Here is a 16,391-nt window from a genome sequence, read left to right on the forward strand (position 1 = left end):
AGTGTATCAGCATTTGTGGTACCAATACTAAACGAAATGACACCAATGTCTTTCAAAGATTTGACTGGACCACATATGTCATTGTTAGACCTTCCAGAGTTCAATAGAATTAGAACCTGTGGCACACCCTCTAAATGTCTACTCCCTGCAGCAGCAGTAAATAAGTTGTCCTTAACATATTGTAGGGCTGCCCCAGTGTGACGCAGCCGTCCTCCTTTATGAATTAAATGTTTCACATTATTTATAACGTCATCTGATGATGAATATGTATTTAAAAGAAACTCAATGGCTGCATCATCACTGTAGTGGACCACTGAAACACGATCTTTATTTGGTGCCACATTCAGTTTCTGAACCAGGGTCTGAACAAAGTTTTGCATTCCTGAGAAACTTCCCTTTGTTTCATCAGTGCCATCGATTAAAATCACAACATCTCTCTTTCCAGCATCTGTTGCAATAAGCATAAATATATAGTTATGTCACTAGCCCATTACACCTTTAAATCAACCACATTCCAAAAAAAAAAAAAATAAATCATCCTTACCTGTTGTAGTTGTTGTAAGCCTCCTGGGCTGCCGAGGAACTCTTTTGACATATGATACAAGTTTCTGTTCAATGGTTTGAAGGTCATCAAACTGAGGAACAGTAAGGGTATGACCAGGAGTATATGAAATTGCCTGAAGTTGAATAACATCTGCATTTTGATTGCCAATACTGAATGTTACAATTTGATCCATTTTCAGAGCAGCAGCTGGAGCTCTAACATCATCCTGAGACCTTCCTCCAGTCACAAGCACACGCACCTGAGGAACTCCCTCTAGGATTCTGCTCCCAGAAGAGGCAATGAACATGTTCTTTTTGGTATAGTCAAGGGCTCTTCCAGTGTCCCTGGTGTTTCAGATTCTGAATTTAATTGAGAATGGCTTGCTTTGTGGCATGTGTGTTGAGGTAAAAATGGACCTGTGGCTCTCTGCTGTATTGAACTACAGACACTCGGTCTCTGCTTGGCCCAATGTTGAGTTTGTCAACCACTCTTTGAACAAACTGACACATTTGTTTAAATGAATCCCTGGTGTCATCAGACCTATCCAGAATAAAGACAATGTCTCTTTGAGCTGCATCCAATTCAACTGGGATGAAAATTAAATGGCTTTAGTAAAGCGGGCTCTTATAAAAGTGTAAGACAAAACATCAACACACTAAATACATCAAGCACATTACTGCATGTAGTGATATTTTCATAGTATTAACAATAAAATTTAATCCTGAAGAAACAATTTACAGACAAATTTGCAATCCATATACATTTGGCTATATTTGTGTTTTTAAGAATATGCCGGCAATATTTGAAACAAAGAAAAATGTCCATTATGAAATTATATCAGTGTATTTTCATTCTCAATTGACTAAGTGAGATCAATTAAGCAATCAGAATAGAAAAAGGGAAGAACAAGGATTTGAAATACCATCAATGATTGAGAAATCATTGGCTCAAACAAGAGCTTAAACTGAAGGGGAATCTCCACAAGTAGTAAGACTCTTCCATGGTTAGAGAACCAGTGGAAAACCATGGAAGTTCTTTGATGGACAAAGCAAAAGACGAAAAGAACAGGTCAATATTTAGTGGCAAAGGCCATTATTTCCCATTCTTTATTATATGTTCAGAAAGCTGAATCTATCAATAAATGGTCTCATGGTTAAAGCAAGCAGTTTAGTGAAGAAAGTAGATTTTGATGAAGGTTCATATCCAAACTATTAAATGCCCAAAATCAAAAGAAAGAGTTTGAATCTGAGGAAAATGCCAAGTGTCGTTATTCTTACCAATGATAGTAGGGGGTTCTATTCCCATTTTGGATTTGATAAAGGAGAGGATATCAGGCTGTATATGTAAAAGTTCACCAAAGGCTGAAATATTAAAACGAAATCTAGGTAAAAATGCTATGCTTTGGAGCTCTGCCTCTACAGCATTCTTTATTCCAATGGCAATGGACAGAACTCCACTATTTTTAAGATCTTCAGCAGGACCAGCCACATCATCACTGGACCCTCCACCAGTCATAACAATCAACAGCTGAGGTACTCCTAGCTGATGTCTACTTCCAGAAGCAGCAGTGAAAACATGGTCCCTGACATACTGTAGTGCTGCCCCAGTATTTAGGTTTCTTCCACCTTTTGTTGTAAGGCCATTAATGGCACAAATTATAGCTTTCTTACTACTGTACGTATTAAGTAGGAAATAAGTAAAAGCATCTTCGCTGTACTGTATTACAGCAACTCGAACAATGTCCTGGTCAATGTCAAGATCCTCTGCCATTCTCCGAATAAACTCACGGATGGCAAGAAGTCCATTTTTGGAGTCATCGGAGCCATCAAGGAGAAAAACTATATCCCGTTTGTTAATTCCTGTAGCAGGCAAGTTACCAAGAAAAGAAAAAGAAAAGGATATTGGAATACATCTGACTCATTCAATGTATAAATTGAATAGCAAAAGCTAAAAGTGTACAAGAGCAAAAAACTGTTTCAAAATGCAAGTAAATCATAGAATATCAATGACATCGAACCCTCAAAAATTTTGTGGGTCAGGATGTGAATAGTGTTGAATAAGAAAAAGCTCTTGCAAGTGAAATAGAGTTCAAAAACAGTCCCATGGAATGAACATCTTAATGTGCAAAAGATGTAAACTAAAGACATGGAAAACATGCGAAAATACTTAAGAAGAAATATTTAAAGGGGTCATATGATGCGATTTAAATTTTTCCTTTCTCTTTGGAGTGTTACATAGAACAGCCGGCGTATTGTATTTGTATTGTATTTTTACATTTAGATACATGCGAGGCCATGTGACAAAAAAAAATGTTTCTGTTCAGGCTTTTCCTCCTGAAATCTATACTATTTTAATATTTTACTTAAAAGCATTATCTACTAAAAATATCTACAATAATGAAAACGTTCTCATCTTGAGCAGAAAAGAAAGATAACCAGCAGTTTCAAAGTTTAAGTTCTATCCTAGCCATCTAACAACAATTTCCCAATTATAATTACATGATTCTTTTGAAATGTTCTTAGCCTACAGATTAATAATGCTAAATGTAGATCAGAAACGTCTTGCCACATCTGGTTTGAACAGGTTATGGATAAATAGATAGTAAGAAAACTACCACAAACGACCCTGAGGGCTTTGACTCGCTGGTCACTTAAAATATTGCTGCTGTTACTAACAGGCTAACAGTCCGGATGGATGCCGGGGTGCCGATGCGGTCCGCCTTTTGGATATCAGTTATATAAGGATTAAGACTTGAGTTGCTTTTAAAATATTCACGAGTCCTTTTCCTCGAGTCGAGTCAAGTCTGGAGTCATTTCAGGTCGAGTCTGAGTCAAGTCTGAAGTCTATAAAAATGCGACTCGAGTGCGACTCGAGTCCGAGTCACTAACTCGAGTGCCCATCTAACCATCCAAGAGGAACACAACATCTTTTGCTACATCTTCGGCATCAACTAAGACATAGTACACCAGTGAGAAATATTTAGAAACAAAGAATAGCACAATACCCAAAAAATAAATCACTAATACACACTGCTGCTTTTGCAAGCATACAGAAGACCACAGCAACACAAACAGCTAAAATTTTCTTACCTGTGTCTAGAATGAACTTCAGTTCTTGATCTGGAAGTTTCACATAGTTCTTGAGCCTTTCCTGAACAGTGTTGAGCTGGCTGAATTCCTTCACATTGAAAGCAAATGATGGATTGTGAGAGATGGCCTCAATCTGTTTAGGGTCTGCATTTTTCACTCCAACACCAAAAGGAACAACTCCCTCAGTCTTTAGGGCAACTGCAGGTTCTCTGACACTGTCTCTAGATCTTCCCCCAGTCAAAACGATCAAAAATTGGGGAATATTTTTACCGGCTCGACCACCATTTGCTGGTGACAAAATGGTGTTTTTCATGAAAGTCAAGGCAGCTCCAGTATTTAAACTTCTGCCACCTGCCAGAGTGAGTCCACTTACAGCTCTCAGCACCTCATCTTTGGTTCGGTAAGTGTTCAAGTAGAAGTTAGGACTTGGTCTCTCACTATGCTGGACCACAGAAACTCGTACTTTATCAAAGCCTATATCTAGAGGCTCAATGACTTTGGAAATGAAGTCACGGACATAGGGAAAGTCACTTCTCACAGCATCGGAGCCATCAATCAAGAATGCAACATCCCTTTCTCCACCAGAGGGACCTGGTTTTTCAGTCACTGTGAAAGATAAAAAAAAGAGAGAATGTCAATTAAATACCAAAAAATGCTTAAATATCTGCAACATAAATGTTAGATTGTACATTTCTGAATAGAAAAGCAATGTAGGTGATAAAAAAAAATTAAGTGGTGCAAAAAAATGTATTCTTGAACTTTATACTGATACTCATCACCTCAATTAATTAATTAATTAATTTATTTATTTATTTTCATGAAAAGGTACTTCAGCTCACCTACTGGAGTATTAGTCTCCCCAACAACAGTGACCAGTGGTGTCATAATTTCATCAGCAACACTTGACAAGTCAGCAAAATTTCTTCTGTAGTACGCCAAATTTTCAACAAAAGCAACAGTTTTCAAGAAACGATCTTCCACTTGGCCAGCTCCAACAGCAAAAGTCAAAACACCCTCTAAAGCTACACGGTCTGCAATCCTCTTGACCTCATCTTGAGATGGTCCTCCTGTTATTAAAACCAGGACCTGCTGGATCCCCTCTCTCCCACGAGACCCAGCTGCGGGCTGGAAGTGGTTGGTTAGGGCATATTGTAGGGCTGCACCAGTGTTCAGTGCACGTCCTCCCATCAATCTCAGCTGAGCGATGGCAGAGAGCACATCCTGTTTGGTGTTGTGAGTGTTCAGATAAAACTCTGTACGCTGCCTTTCAGCAAACTGCATTAGTCCAATGCGCACTCGCTCAGGTCGAACATCTAGTCTGTTCACCACTTCGGTAATGAAGTCCAGTACAGGTTGCAGGTTATTTCCAACATAGCTAGATCCATCCACCAAGAAGACAATGTCTCGGACAACTCTTTGGGTGTGGACTGTAGTAACATCCACAATTGGGCCTAGAAAATTTTACATAACCACAATTTTAGATATCTAAGTATCGTTTAAATGACGTTCAAGAATTTCCATTTGTGCAATAAGACAATTTGTGTCAATGGGCAAAAATGCATAAGAAAAGATACATGGTTTTGTGAAGTATTTTATTTATATTTATCTTATGAATTTAAATATCTATCTATATACATAACTAATACTTATGAACAATACAATCTGCTTTTTTATAAACAAAATGAGCATGTTTGAACTCTAAATATTACCTGTTTCAGTTGGAGTCTCTGTTACAACAACACCAGACAATGTAGAGAGAGGGGAGATAATTTCTCTGGGGTTGCGCAGCAACATCCTGAAGTCCTTTAGCATGAAAATAACACTGTCATCAAAAGCTATTTGCTTGAGCTCAGCTTCATCGGCAGCCCTGGAGCCTGCAGCCAAAGTCAGAACACCCATTTGACGAAGGGCATCAGCCGGTTGTTGGACACTGTCTTTCGATTTTTTACTGGTTAGGAGCAACACAAGCTGTGGCACTTGATCTTGAATGCGGCTCCCACTCTCAGCTGTGAGCATGTTGGTCCTCACAAAATCCAAGGCAGCACCAACGTTGACTTCAACTGAAGGTTTGGGTTTTATTTTTGCGAGGGCAGAGCTTAGTGATTCCTTTGAACTGAATGAGTTGAGGTTGATCTCCATCCTTGGGGTGCTGGAAAACATGGCCACTCCGACCTGCACCTGATCAGGACCAATTGGCATGGTGTCAATAAACCTTTTGATGAATTCTCGCACTGCATTGATCACGATGGTACCCATGCTACTGTCAATGAGGAAAATTATATCTCTCTTCCCAACAGCCAAAGCTAAAAGTGGAGAAAAAAAGAAGTATTCTACTTAGTCCTTCTGCAAATTCTAACCAAAATCAGGCAACCTATGAAACAGTTAGCTCTCATCATTTATCTAAAATGAATAATTAAGGTTTAGCTTGAAGGTTTTTACAAATACAATGTATTAACTATCACCATTCTTTTACTTGACATAAAGCTGGCATAGATCAATCATATATGTAGTAAAACAATGGAAATTAATCAGCATTAAGTGATAATTCATTTCAAAGCATGGACATTTGCTATGACCAAAATTGTACACAATCCTGAATATAAACATACAAAAATTATTAACAAGAGTTAACTCTCTCCACTTGAAAGCTGTGCTACACTTTTGATTTAGTGTAAATATTGTATTTTAGAGAGAACACAATCCATGACGAGAACAGTGAACCACAAAACTTGTTTTTTATGGTTCATTGGCAAACAGCATATGTTGTTTACAGCATTGGTTTTTAATCCTGGTCCTGGGGACCCACCACTGCACATTTTGTATGTCTCATCTGACACACTCTGTGCAGTTCATGGAGCTTTAACCTGATGGGCTGATGAACTGAATCAGGTGTTTTAAATAAGGTAGACACACAAAATGTGCAGAGTGGTGGTCCACGTCCGAGATGAGTACATTTATTATTTCCCGCCCTTCAGTTTCGCTATGGAATCCCCCATATACGGTAATTACATACCGGAGACACACAAAATGTGCAGAGTGGTGGTCCACGTCCGAGATGAGTACATTTATTATTTCCCGCTCTTCAGTTTCGCTATGGAATCCCCCATATACGGTAATTACATACCTTCTGTGAAATCTGTTTGAATTACAATGGTGCGCTGGGCGACCCCATTAATGTATGGCAGTATCTGGTCACCCATGCTTGCCACTGTTCTGACATCAGGAGCAGACAGAACAAAGCTTTTGTCTGTAGCAATAGCTTCCAGTTGGGCAGTAGCAGAAACACCTACAGCAATGCCAAAGGTGTACACACTGGCCTGCTTTAGGGCCCTCTCGCCCTGACTGACATCATCGGTGGACTCCCCAGCACTGATCACCACCAGCACCTGGGGCACCCCTTCCTCTGCCCTGCTTCCTGCATCTTGGCCCAATAGACTGTCTGCCACCTCCTCCAAAGCGGCCCCCAGATTTGCCTCATAACCACCAGGGTACTTACGCCCCCGGATAGCACTGAGGATACTCTCTTTGTTGTCAAAGCTATTGAGATAGAACTGAATCTCAGGGGTGGCACCATAAACCATGAGGGCTACACGGATTGCATCCCTGCCAATGGCAAGCCCCTCAATCACTTGGACCACCAAATCACTGACGAGGGGGAAGTTGGCAGCTCCAACGCTCTCTGATCCGTCAATTAAGAGTACAAGGTCGGCTGTCGCAGGGGCTTTGAAGGAGAAGTGGACAGAGGACAGAGAGACAAACAAAATATAATGCAAAATGTGTGGGTTAAAAAAAAGGAAAGAGGGATGGTGAAAGGGGAGGGGTGCAAACATAAAACATAATCATGGATAATTACAATCCATCATAAAAACACAACACAAACACATTATACTGCATGTCTGCTGAAACAAGAAAGATGCCCTGCAACTTTCTCATTTTCATACTCTAAATAGCCTAGAATTATGTTGTGGGGTTTTATTTTACAGTGTATTTAATTGTAATGTGTGAGTAATTGTGTGTACATTATGAAGTTTCTGAACTGTATATGTGTTTGGGCCCCTCTAGATGCTGCCTGGGCAATTTAATCTTTTCATCTTCTTGTGTTCAGTCAGACCATGCAGACTCATGTTACAGTATTCAGTGATAACAGCACCAGTCATGACCCTTCTGTCTCATCTTTGGACCTTCATAAATATTTTTACTGTCACTTCTTTACTGGCATTTTTCACATATTTGATTGTTGATTGAAATCACTCAACAATCACGGTTTTATTTCTTGTGATAACAGTATCTACCGAAACAAATTGTTTAGCCAGGATATATTGAAAGGTTTGTCCAATTTTTAAATAGCCAATAAGCTTTATGTCACAAACACGAGCCATGATTTACTCCTTGATAATCGACTGCAGGTGATATTAGGGGAAGGACATTAATGTTCTAGACAGCATCTGATGCAAACATGTCTGTAGTATAGAATGAGTCATCAATACTTTTAGCTTTATTTTCTAGAAGAGAGAGGCTGTACATTTAAAATGCATACAGTGATCTGCTAAAAGTGATTATAATTTAGGAGCACACTACAAAATACCATTGATGGCTAAAGAAAAAAATACATAGACACAAAGGCACAAAACTTTTATCTTCAATTTATGGGGTCTTTAATATTTAAATTCAGTGAAATATGCCCTTTGTTTAGTAAACAATTCAAAGATGAGAACATATGGATTCATCACTGTATCAATTCTGGAGGAACACTTTTTTTTACTTAAATGGTTACACAGTGAAGACAGTCAGCACACAAACACAAAAGAATCAGACATTAAGCTCTCAAGACATAAGCTGTGCTGGACGGTTAGCCATCATCAGCTGCTGATGATCTCTAAAGTCTCAAAGACATAAATTAGTGATACCTTGTCGTCTAAAGAATTTAGGCATCAATTTCTGAAGTGAATCTACTTTTTTCCAAGAATTTAGTACAGGAATGGATGGATAAATAAGTGAATGGATAATGGCAGAGAGACAGAAAGACAGTTGGATGGATGTTGATAGTTTTGCAATTCTGTTACATCTAAAATCCATTATCTCATGTCTATTTGTTGCAAATGCACTAAAACCAGCACAAGAGGAGTCACAGCATGCAGAAAATGTGACTGTGACAAAACTTGTCATGTTAACAGTGGGGGAATTGTTAATTGGGTTATTTCTAGTTGAATTACCCATAGTCAATATCAACTGGCTGTGGCCATTCCCGACGCTGACAGTAGCTCTTGAGACCCTTCTGGATTGGTGGTGTAAGCTTAAAATTTAGTTATCCGTTGAGTTGTTTTTGTTCATTAGGGGTTCTGAACAAACTACATCATACTGCTCTGAATGGTTTCAAAGTATTTCAATCAGTAAACTGTAGCTGTTTCTCTTCACTCTCTTAAATATGAAATTTCACATGAACTTGAAAACACATGAAATTGTTTTAACACAAGTCTAAAATCACCCTGTAATGCTCCTATTTTTACTTACTGTTGTACAAGTAGATGTAATTAAACTTAATATTTAACAATAGAGCTTTTCAAAGAACAAGATACCTAATTTTAAATTCTCTTCCCAGTCAAGGGAACGTAGCACAGTAAAATTAACATGTTTTTACCCATAGCGTGATGTTTACATCTCAAAGAAGGCTGGAGAGGCAAAAATAAATAAATAAATAAAAATAACGGACTAAACTTACCATCCTGAGCTTCAAGATTTGGGAATAGGCCAAAAACCATTACACCCCAGAGGGCAAACAGTAATAACCGGCTCTTCCCCATTGTCCACAAGAGCAACGGAATAGACAGCTGGGAAAAAAAGACAACAAAACTGCTTTTAAGTTTTTGGGAAAATGTACAGCATACTATATATATATCTGGAAATTCTCACAGTACATCCCTTTATTTCAGTTAAACTTACTTGCAATGGCACAAACACATATGACTGCTGTTCATCCACAGTTCTGACATAACTGCACAGTTTGATAAAGTTTTGCCATCAAATTATAGGTATCAAATGATCAATATTCTAAATATAGTCCTTTATTGGGTTGTTTGCATTCTCATCTTATCTCATAAAATATAACATAAACATTCTCTGAAATACCTCTGGACAGTTTATGCTTATTTCTAGGAGGAGAGGAAAAGTTTTGGCGGCACAGTGAGATTTATGTGACCTGTTTCCACCCCGTGAGCCAAATCCACACAACTGTCAGATTTCAGAATTTTAAAAGGTTTTCTTCCCACATCAATGTTCCTCACTTGCCAGTAAAAACCACTAAGCACAACGCAGTCCACACTCAGAAAACAAAAAAAAAACATCTGGATTACTGGACACAAACAAAAATTCCATAACATGTAGACAGACATATGCCACAACACAGAATGTCCCCTCCCTGTTGAACTCAGAATCACACTGAAAGATTCTACTGTAAAAACGTTTAGAGTGGAAGACACATTTTGCACTATAAAATAACAATTTTCCATCACATCAGTCTCAGAGATGCTGGATGCATTGAGTCACGGTATAGTTTTGGTTGCAATGTTACCATATACGCAAATATGCTAAAAAAAACACAACTAGGAAATATTTGTTTAGAGGCTTTTTTATGTTAACAGGCTCTTACAGTTATAACAAATTAAACACTGTATTTTTATGATTTATTTATTTTTAAAATGTTAAATGTAAAATGAAGTAAAGTGAACAAAGCCATGTTGTCACTAATGAACAGCCTAATTTTTCCCGAGGAAAAATCATGTCTTGGTCCAAGTCAAACATTCCAGACATTTAATTCATTATTCAAATAAATATGCCTTTAAATATAGTTTTAAAACCATTATTTCCACCTGGCATTTTAATTATGTTGTAAGCTATTCTTTAAACTTAACATGAAGTGTTGTTAACATTTATATTTTCAAGATATTTACTTATGTTTGTATTTACAATACCAAATCAATTTGACCAAATCAATGCTAAGAAAACAATGAAAAAAAAAAAAAAACTTTGATCACATCTGGAACAGCTAGAATCTTTAGACAGAGAGAGAGAGAGAGAGAGAGAGTTCCTTACACAAAATTACTTTATGAGTTGAAGTTGTTTCGGTTGGCATTTATTTCATTTAGATGCAGAAAATTATTTTTAAATCATTTTCAAATTTCAGCACACAATGGTATTACATTTAAATGTATTACAAGTACATTTATAATATTTAATGTAACATGACATGTAACATTTTCAATGTTTTAATGCCCAAGCAACAATAATGGGATGAAAAACATATGTTTGTACCAACCTCAGTCTAAATGCCTTAAGCACCAAATGAGTAATACAAGGTGTCTCAACATTGTCCTCTATTGTTTTAAATTGGGATAACTGCTTCTCCTTGTCAGTCTTTCTCAAAGCTGGCTCAACAGAGGAATTCTAATGCCCACACTCTCAAAAAAACACGTGTACAAATTGTAACTTTAGCTTGTCACTGAAGCAGTATCAAATGTACACCTTATCTTCCCCTAAAGGGTAAATATCAGTACCCTACAATTCTGTGCATGTTTGTGGTGACAATTACATGTTTGCCTATATGTATGCAAGTCAGTGGGAAAGTACTGCAATGGATTTAGATTTTCTGTTTTCAAGGGTCCACATCTGGTTCTGCTTCACTTAAATTTAATGCCTCCGCTCTAACTCTACCAGCATTCTTTGTCCATCTGGCAAAGACAGTGGAAAAAGTGTTTCACATCACCCTGTCTTTACAGTGCAATTTGAATAGTGTCTATAGTGGTAGAAATGTGCAACAAGGCTTCCTGACTTATTCGGCTTCTTGCTTCTGTTTAAACAAGCTCATAATCAATATTATCCTCATCCGGATTGAATATCATCTTGATGAAAACAAAAATCGGCATAACAACTAAACCAGACAGTTAAGATGAAAATTCTGCAATATGTCCTTCTAGAAAAAATTTTTATTTTACACTTTTACATAACAGAATCATGACAGAAGGTTATGTGTAACCATATCACAAACACATGACTGCATACTGTAACAGTGGTCTCAAAAACGTTCCTGCTAAATTGTTCACTCTTAACACACCCTTAACACAGAGCCCCTCCTCATGTATTCTACTTATCAGAGCACTTTGATCTGCCTTTTCTGCAATGCCTCTTCCTGTGGTGCAAGAAAAATTTCCCAAAGCTTTGAAATTTAGTGTACCCAGTGAATTCTTAACATTAAAACTATAATTAATATGTAGAACCACCTACACATTATGTGCACTGGAAAAGTCACACAAACAAACCAAACTTTATAGGGTAAAAAGGGTGCATACACAGCAAATTTTAGTAAAAATGGATTTTAGCAGATTTTTAGAATGCATGCATCCAAATATACCAAAACCCACACCATCTTGATGAGTCTCACTCATGCACTTAAATGCCCCTCTTACAAAGACATATATGCATGAGTCATATATAACCAAGCAACTTACCTCTGGAATACAGAATGCAGAGCGCTGTATTCCACAATCTTTCAATGAAATTTCAAATAACTGCAAAAAGACAACTCTTAGGTCATTTTCTTCCTGGTATTTCCCTTCTGAGAACTGTTCTGGATGGGTTAGGCAGAGATGAGACTGATAAGCTCATGTACCGGAGCTCTACTGTGAGACTCTCGTCCGTTGAGCTGACTGTGTGCTCTCCAGAGGAGCAGTGCCACTCACTCCAGCCTGGGACAGAACACACAACTCAGAGAATCCTGGAGAAAAGCCACCCAATTTTTCCACGCCTCCTACTTTCCTCTGCATAGAGAAGGAAAAAGCACAAAGATTTTTTTTCTCCTTATACTCCTCCAACTCAAATTGTATCCTTGGCTACCCACTGAAGGAATAATCACAAACACAATATATGAACATTCTTGCAAGCCTCTTTAGTATACATATATATATATATATATATATATATATATATATATATAAAAAATAACTTTTTGGATTGGACTTGTTTAGATTACTGTGGCAAACGGGGTTCTGGATGGGGACATTTGTTTCTAATTCTGAAGAGATGAATCAAGCACAATAAAGATCATATTTTTGCATTTATTATATGAATAAAAAAGCACACAAAGACATTTAAATCAGTTACATCTGTTTCAATAGCAACAAAATCAGAAAATGTAAGAAGTTTAAATGTTACATGATACATGATACATGTGAAAACTATAAAATAAGTTCTCTGGCATTACACACAATGAGAACGAGCTGACCTAAGATGGGTGGATCAAAGTGATGTGTCAATCCTGAGAGATCAGACGTTTACTGTTGTGTTTAATCTGAAAAGTAATATTATAATACGCATTTAATTCAGCCCAGAAAACACCTGTTTTTGTTGCTGTATCTCAGTGTTGAATTAACTAGCCTCGCTGTGCTCTGAATTATGTCAGAATCCTAGAGAATAAACAACTGATGCCCATGATTCAATGCAGCGATTACCCAACAAATAAGAGATGTGTTGACAAATTCTGCTCCACTGTGTGCAATTATAATAGATCAATGTCGAACTAAAAAAAATTAAACATGTAAATTATGGAGAAGTGATGTAGTCTATTGATTTTGAGAAGAACAAGAGTTTCCCCATCTGTATCAACTTACACAAAGACAAAAGTAATTCACGGGAATAGTATTTAAAAGAGTCGTCCATCTTTAGAAAAATACAGCCTGTTGCCTTATACAGCCTTTTAATGCTTTCCTTTTCCCCCTGTTCACCAGGGTCAACTGTTATACTGAACTATTAATGCTTGAAGAAACAGACAAAAATCCTGTTTACTGGATATTCTTTTAGACAGAACACTTCTACCCATGGGCGTCGCTAGGCCATTTTTAGGGGGGCTATAGCCAAAATATCAGGGTGGAGCAATCGGTTCCCCATCTACTGTAGCCATTGAAGTTTTCGCTGCGTTCACCCCTCACACCACAGGTTTCCTCCAGTGAAAATAAAGCACATATGAACGCATATATTATAAAACGATGTTGCCATTTTAATTTCAATATATATATATATATATTATACCCTCATACACCCACCCCCCTAAAATGAAAATCCTGGAATCGCCCCTGCTTCTACCTTTGTGGTCAAAGCATTTGTATACATAAGCCTCACTATTGTTAGAAATGAAATTATTTATCTAATAGCAATTATTATTATTATTATTTACTTTTAAAAGCTTGCTTAATTTACTATTTGCGCTTAAAATTAGTCCTTGGTCCAGAAAAAAAAGAGCGGCATTAAAAAAAATCTGAGTGTTGGAAATATTGCTTGACTTACATGCTTGTGTTATAACAACATTTTAATGGTGGGTTTAAACCACCATTTACTTTTTCATGGAAAAGTGATTTGCTGTCCAAGAGTTTCCATGGGTAACCGGATGGATATTGTGGAGTTCAGTGGATTTCCCAAAACTGTACCTGATCAGAGTTTCCTCTGCTTAGTCATGGAGGATGCTGAATCACAAACCGGCCTGCTAGATGTAAAACTAGATGAAACTAGAGGGATGTATGGTGTTATTTTTTGGGCCTTTTCTCCGTTCTTATTTAAAAAGATACAGCAGAGGGAAGACAGAAGAAGAAGAAATTATGTGAGCCAGAACCAAAATCATTCTTTGAGTTTGAATCAGAATGTTTGTGCACATACTTTTGGTAAAGTTTTTGCCACAACAAATGCCAATAGCCAAATGCGTCCTAGTCTGTTAGTTCTTTTCTGCTCCTTTACATTGTAAAAATGCATTTTATCTAAATCTTTAATCAGCAATATGCCTGTTTTGATATTGTGCATTCTGCTTTTTGAGGAAGTAATAAAGATACAATCACAATTGCAATAACAATGTACATTTATTTTTATAGTTAAATGCTATAATAATAATAATATTATAAAGATATTTTTAATCTATTGTGAAAATCAATAACTATTAATGGTAGCAGTTGTTTGACCATTCTGCTGCTACACTGACTAGGAGCCAGGTAGAATTAAATTTTTGGTTCTGAATTATTATGGTCGGCAAGATCCAGTGAAAATAAAAAGTAAATGGGTACGATTATTGCCAAACATTTGCAAACACCTAGCTTGTTTACCAAGCAGTGTTGGTTTGCACCATTAAATTTACCAGTGTTCTTACAGCTAAGAACTACTTTCAGTGTACTCCGAAATCCACTAACTCTTTTCTATGTTAAAACATCAAAAAGGTTTCTAAGCAAAAATATGAAGCTACACGTTCAGCAAGTTTCACTAACTATACTCTGAGTCTAAATCTCTTTTTCTTTAACATGAGCTGCAGTTTTCTATCGTTTTACACAAGGCCAGGTGGGCACAGACCGTCAATAAAGATGATTCACAGATGGCAGATTAGTTCCAGCTGGACACAGGCTGAGCCTGAGCAACACAAATTACAAACTCAGTAAGGAAGTTTATTCTTAAAGGAACTGCTAGACTCTAATGCACCTAAAATGAATTCAAAATCATTATAAATAACATACACATTCACATATTATTTATCCAACCATTCATTTATATTATGTTTTACTGTATATAGCAGCACTTTTGCTGAACCAAAACATCTAAATGACTGAGGCAGAGGTTCAAAAAGTCACCAGCTGTTCTAATAGGGTGACCCTATAGGATTGTAAGCAAAGTGTCTGCAAGACAGAATGTTCACGTAGATCGCAGCTGATTATCTGATTGTGCTGGTTTCCAAAGTCTCTATCTCTTTAATTTCTGTGAGAAGACTCTAAATCAGATGAAATGGATTTTCAGAGATGGTTGGCGGCTGTGCACAGCATGTGGAAAACACCTTTCTAAAGTCCCCCTTTCACCATAGTCTTTTCCCTTTTCTCTCTCTGGACAGTTTTTCAGGGGTATTTCTGTTTTGAATTTGACTTCAGAATTTTAAGATTCTTCCTGTGGTGTTGCAGCCTAAAGACAAAAAAGCTGGCACCAAACAAATCTGCACATCCAAAAGCTTTAGGGCAGTGATCCTCAAATCTGGCTCGCGAGATCCACTTTCCTGCAGAGTTTAGTTCTAACCCTAATCAAACACACCTGAGTTTGCTTAAATCACAGCTAGTTTTGTTTGATTAGGGTTGGAGCTAAACTCTGCAGGAAAGTGGGTTTGAGGAACGAGCCAGATTTGAGGATCACTGCTTTAGGGGATAAAAAAATACAAATACTGAGTCAGGATTACACGTTAGTGATGAGAGCAAAAGCTGCAGTCACATATTGTGTCCAGATTTGCTCTGGCTAGCTTAAGTCATGACCATTGGTACTCTGGCAAATCTATTACAAATACAATAATTAATTAATATCTAGTACTTAAACTAGTACTATGAAAATAAAATAAAGTCAAAGTGACGTGACATGTGGCCAAGTATGGTGACCCATACTCGGAATTAGTGCTCTGCATTTATCCCATCCAAAGTGCACACACACAGCAGTGAACACACACACCGTGAACACACACCCGGAGCAGTGGGCAGCCATTTTTTATGCTGCGGCGCCTGGGGAGCAGTTGGGGGTTCGGTGCCTTGCTCAAGGGCACCTCAGTCGTGGTATTGAAGGGGGAAGAGAGCGCTGTACATTCACTCCCCCCACCTACAATCCCTGCCGGTACGAGACTCGAACCTGATCACAAGGCACCATTACATTTTGTTTTTCACCGCCAATAATAATCTACAATCAGACCATCATTTCTGATTTCTGAT

General features: G+C 37.6%; 1 protein-coding gene across 3 annotated transcripts in view; it reads right to left on the reverse strand.

Annotated features, from left to right (window-relative positions):
* The window catches only part of LOC107695585 (collagen alpha-3(VI) chain-like), a 37,104-nt gene extending 24,748 nt beyond the window's left edge, over positions 1 to 12,356 (reverse strand). For 2 of the 3 annotated variants that reach the window (XM_016495584.1, XM_016495583.1), the window contains exons 1-6: positions 12,135 to 12,356; positions 9,353 to 9,461; positions 6,758 to 7,354; positions 5,343 to 5,936; positions 4,473 to 5,084; positions 3,634 to 4,239 (exon numbers count right to left, since the gene is read on the reverse strand). In XM_016495584.1, coding sequence (XP_016351070.1) covers positions 3,634 to 4,239; positions 4,473 to 5,084; positions 5,343 to 5,936; positions 6,758 to 7,354; positions 9,353 to 9,434 — 2,491 coding nt within the window. In that variant the 5' untranslated portion in view covers positions 9,435 to 9,461; positions 12,135 to 12,356. The remainder of the gene's footprint in view (positions 1 to 3,633; positions 4,240 to 4,472; positions 5,085 to 5,342; positions 5,937 to 6,757; positions 7,355 to 9,352; positions 9,462 to 12,134) is intronic. The other variant, XM_016495585.1, reaches the window with a different exon arrangement.
* Between the last annotated feature and the right edge of the window lie 4,035 nt (positions 12,357 to 16,391).

This window comes from Sinocyclocheilus anshuiensis, unplaced genomic scaffold, assembly GCF_001515605.1.
Source record: "Sinocyclocheilus anshuiensis isolate Anshui unplaced genomic scaffold, SAMN03320099.WGS_v1.1 scaffold730, whole genome shotgun sequence".
NCBI lineage: Eukaryota > Metazoa > Chordata > Actinopteri > Cypriniformes > Cyprinidae > Sinocyclocheilus > Sinocyclocheilus anshuiensis.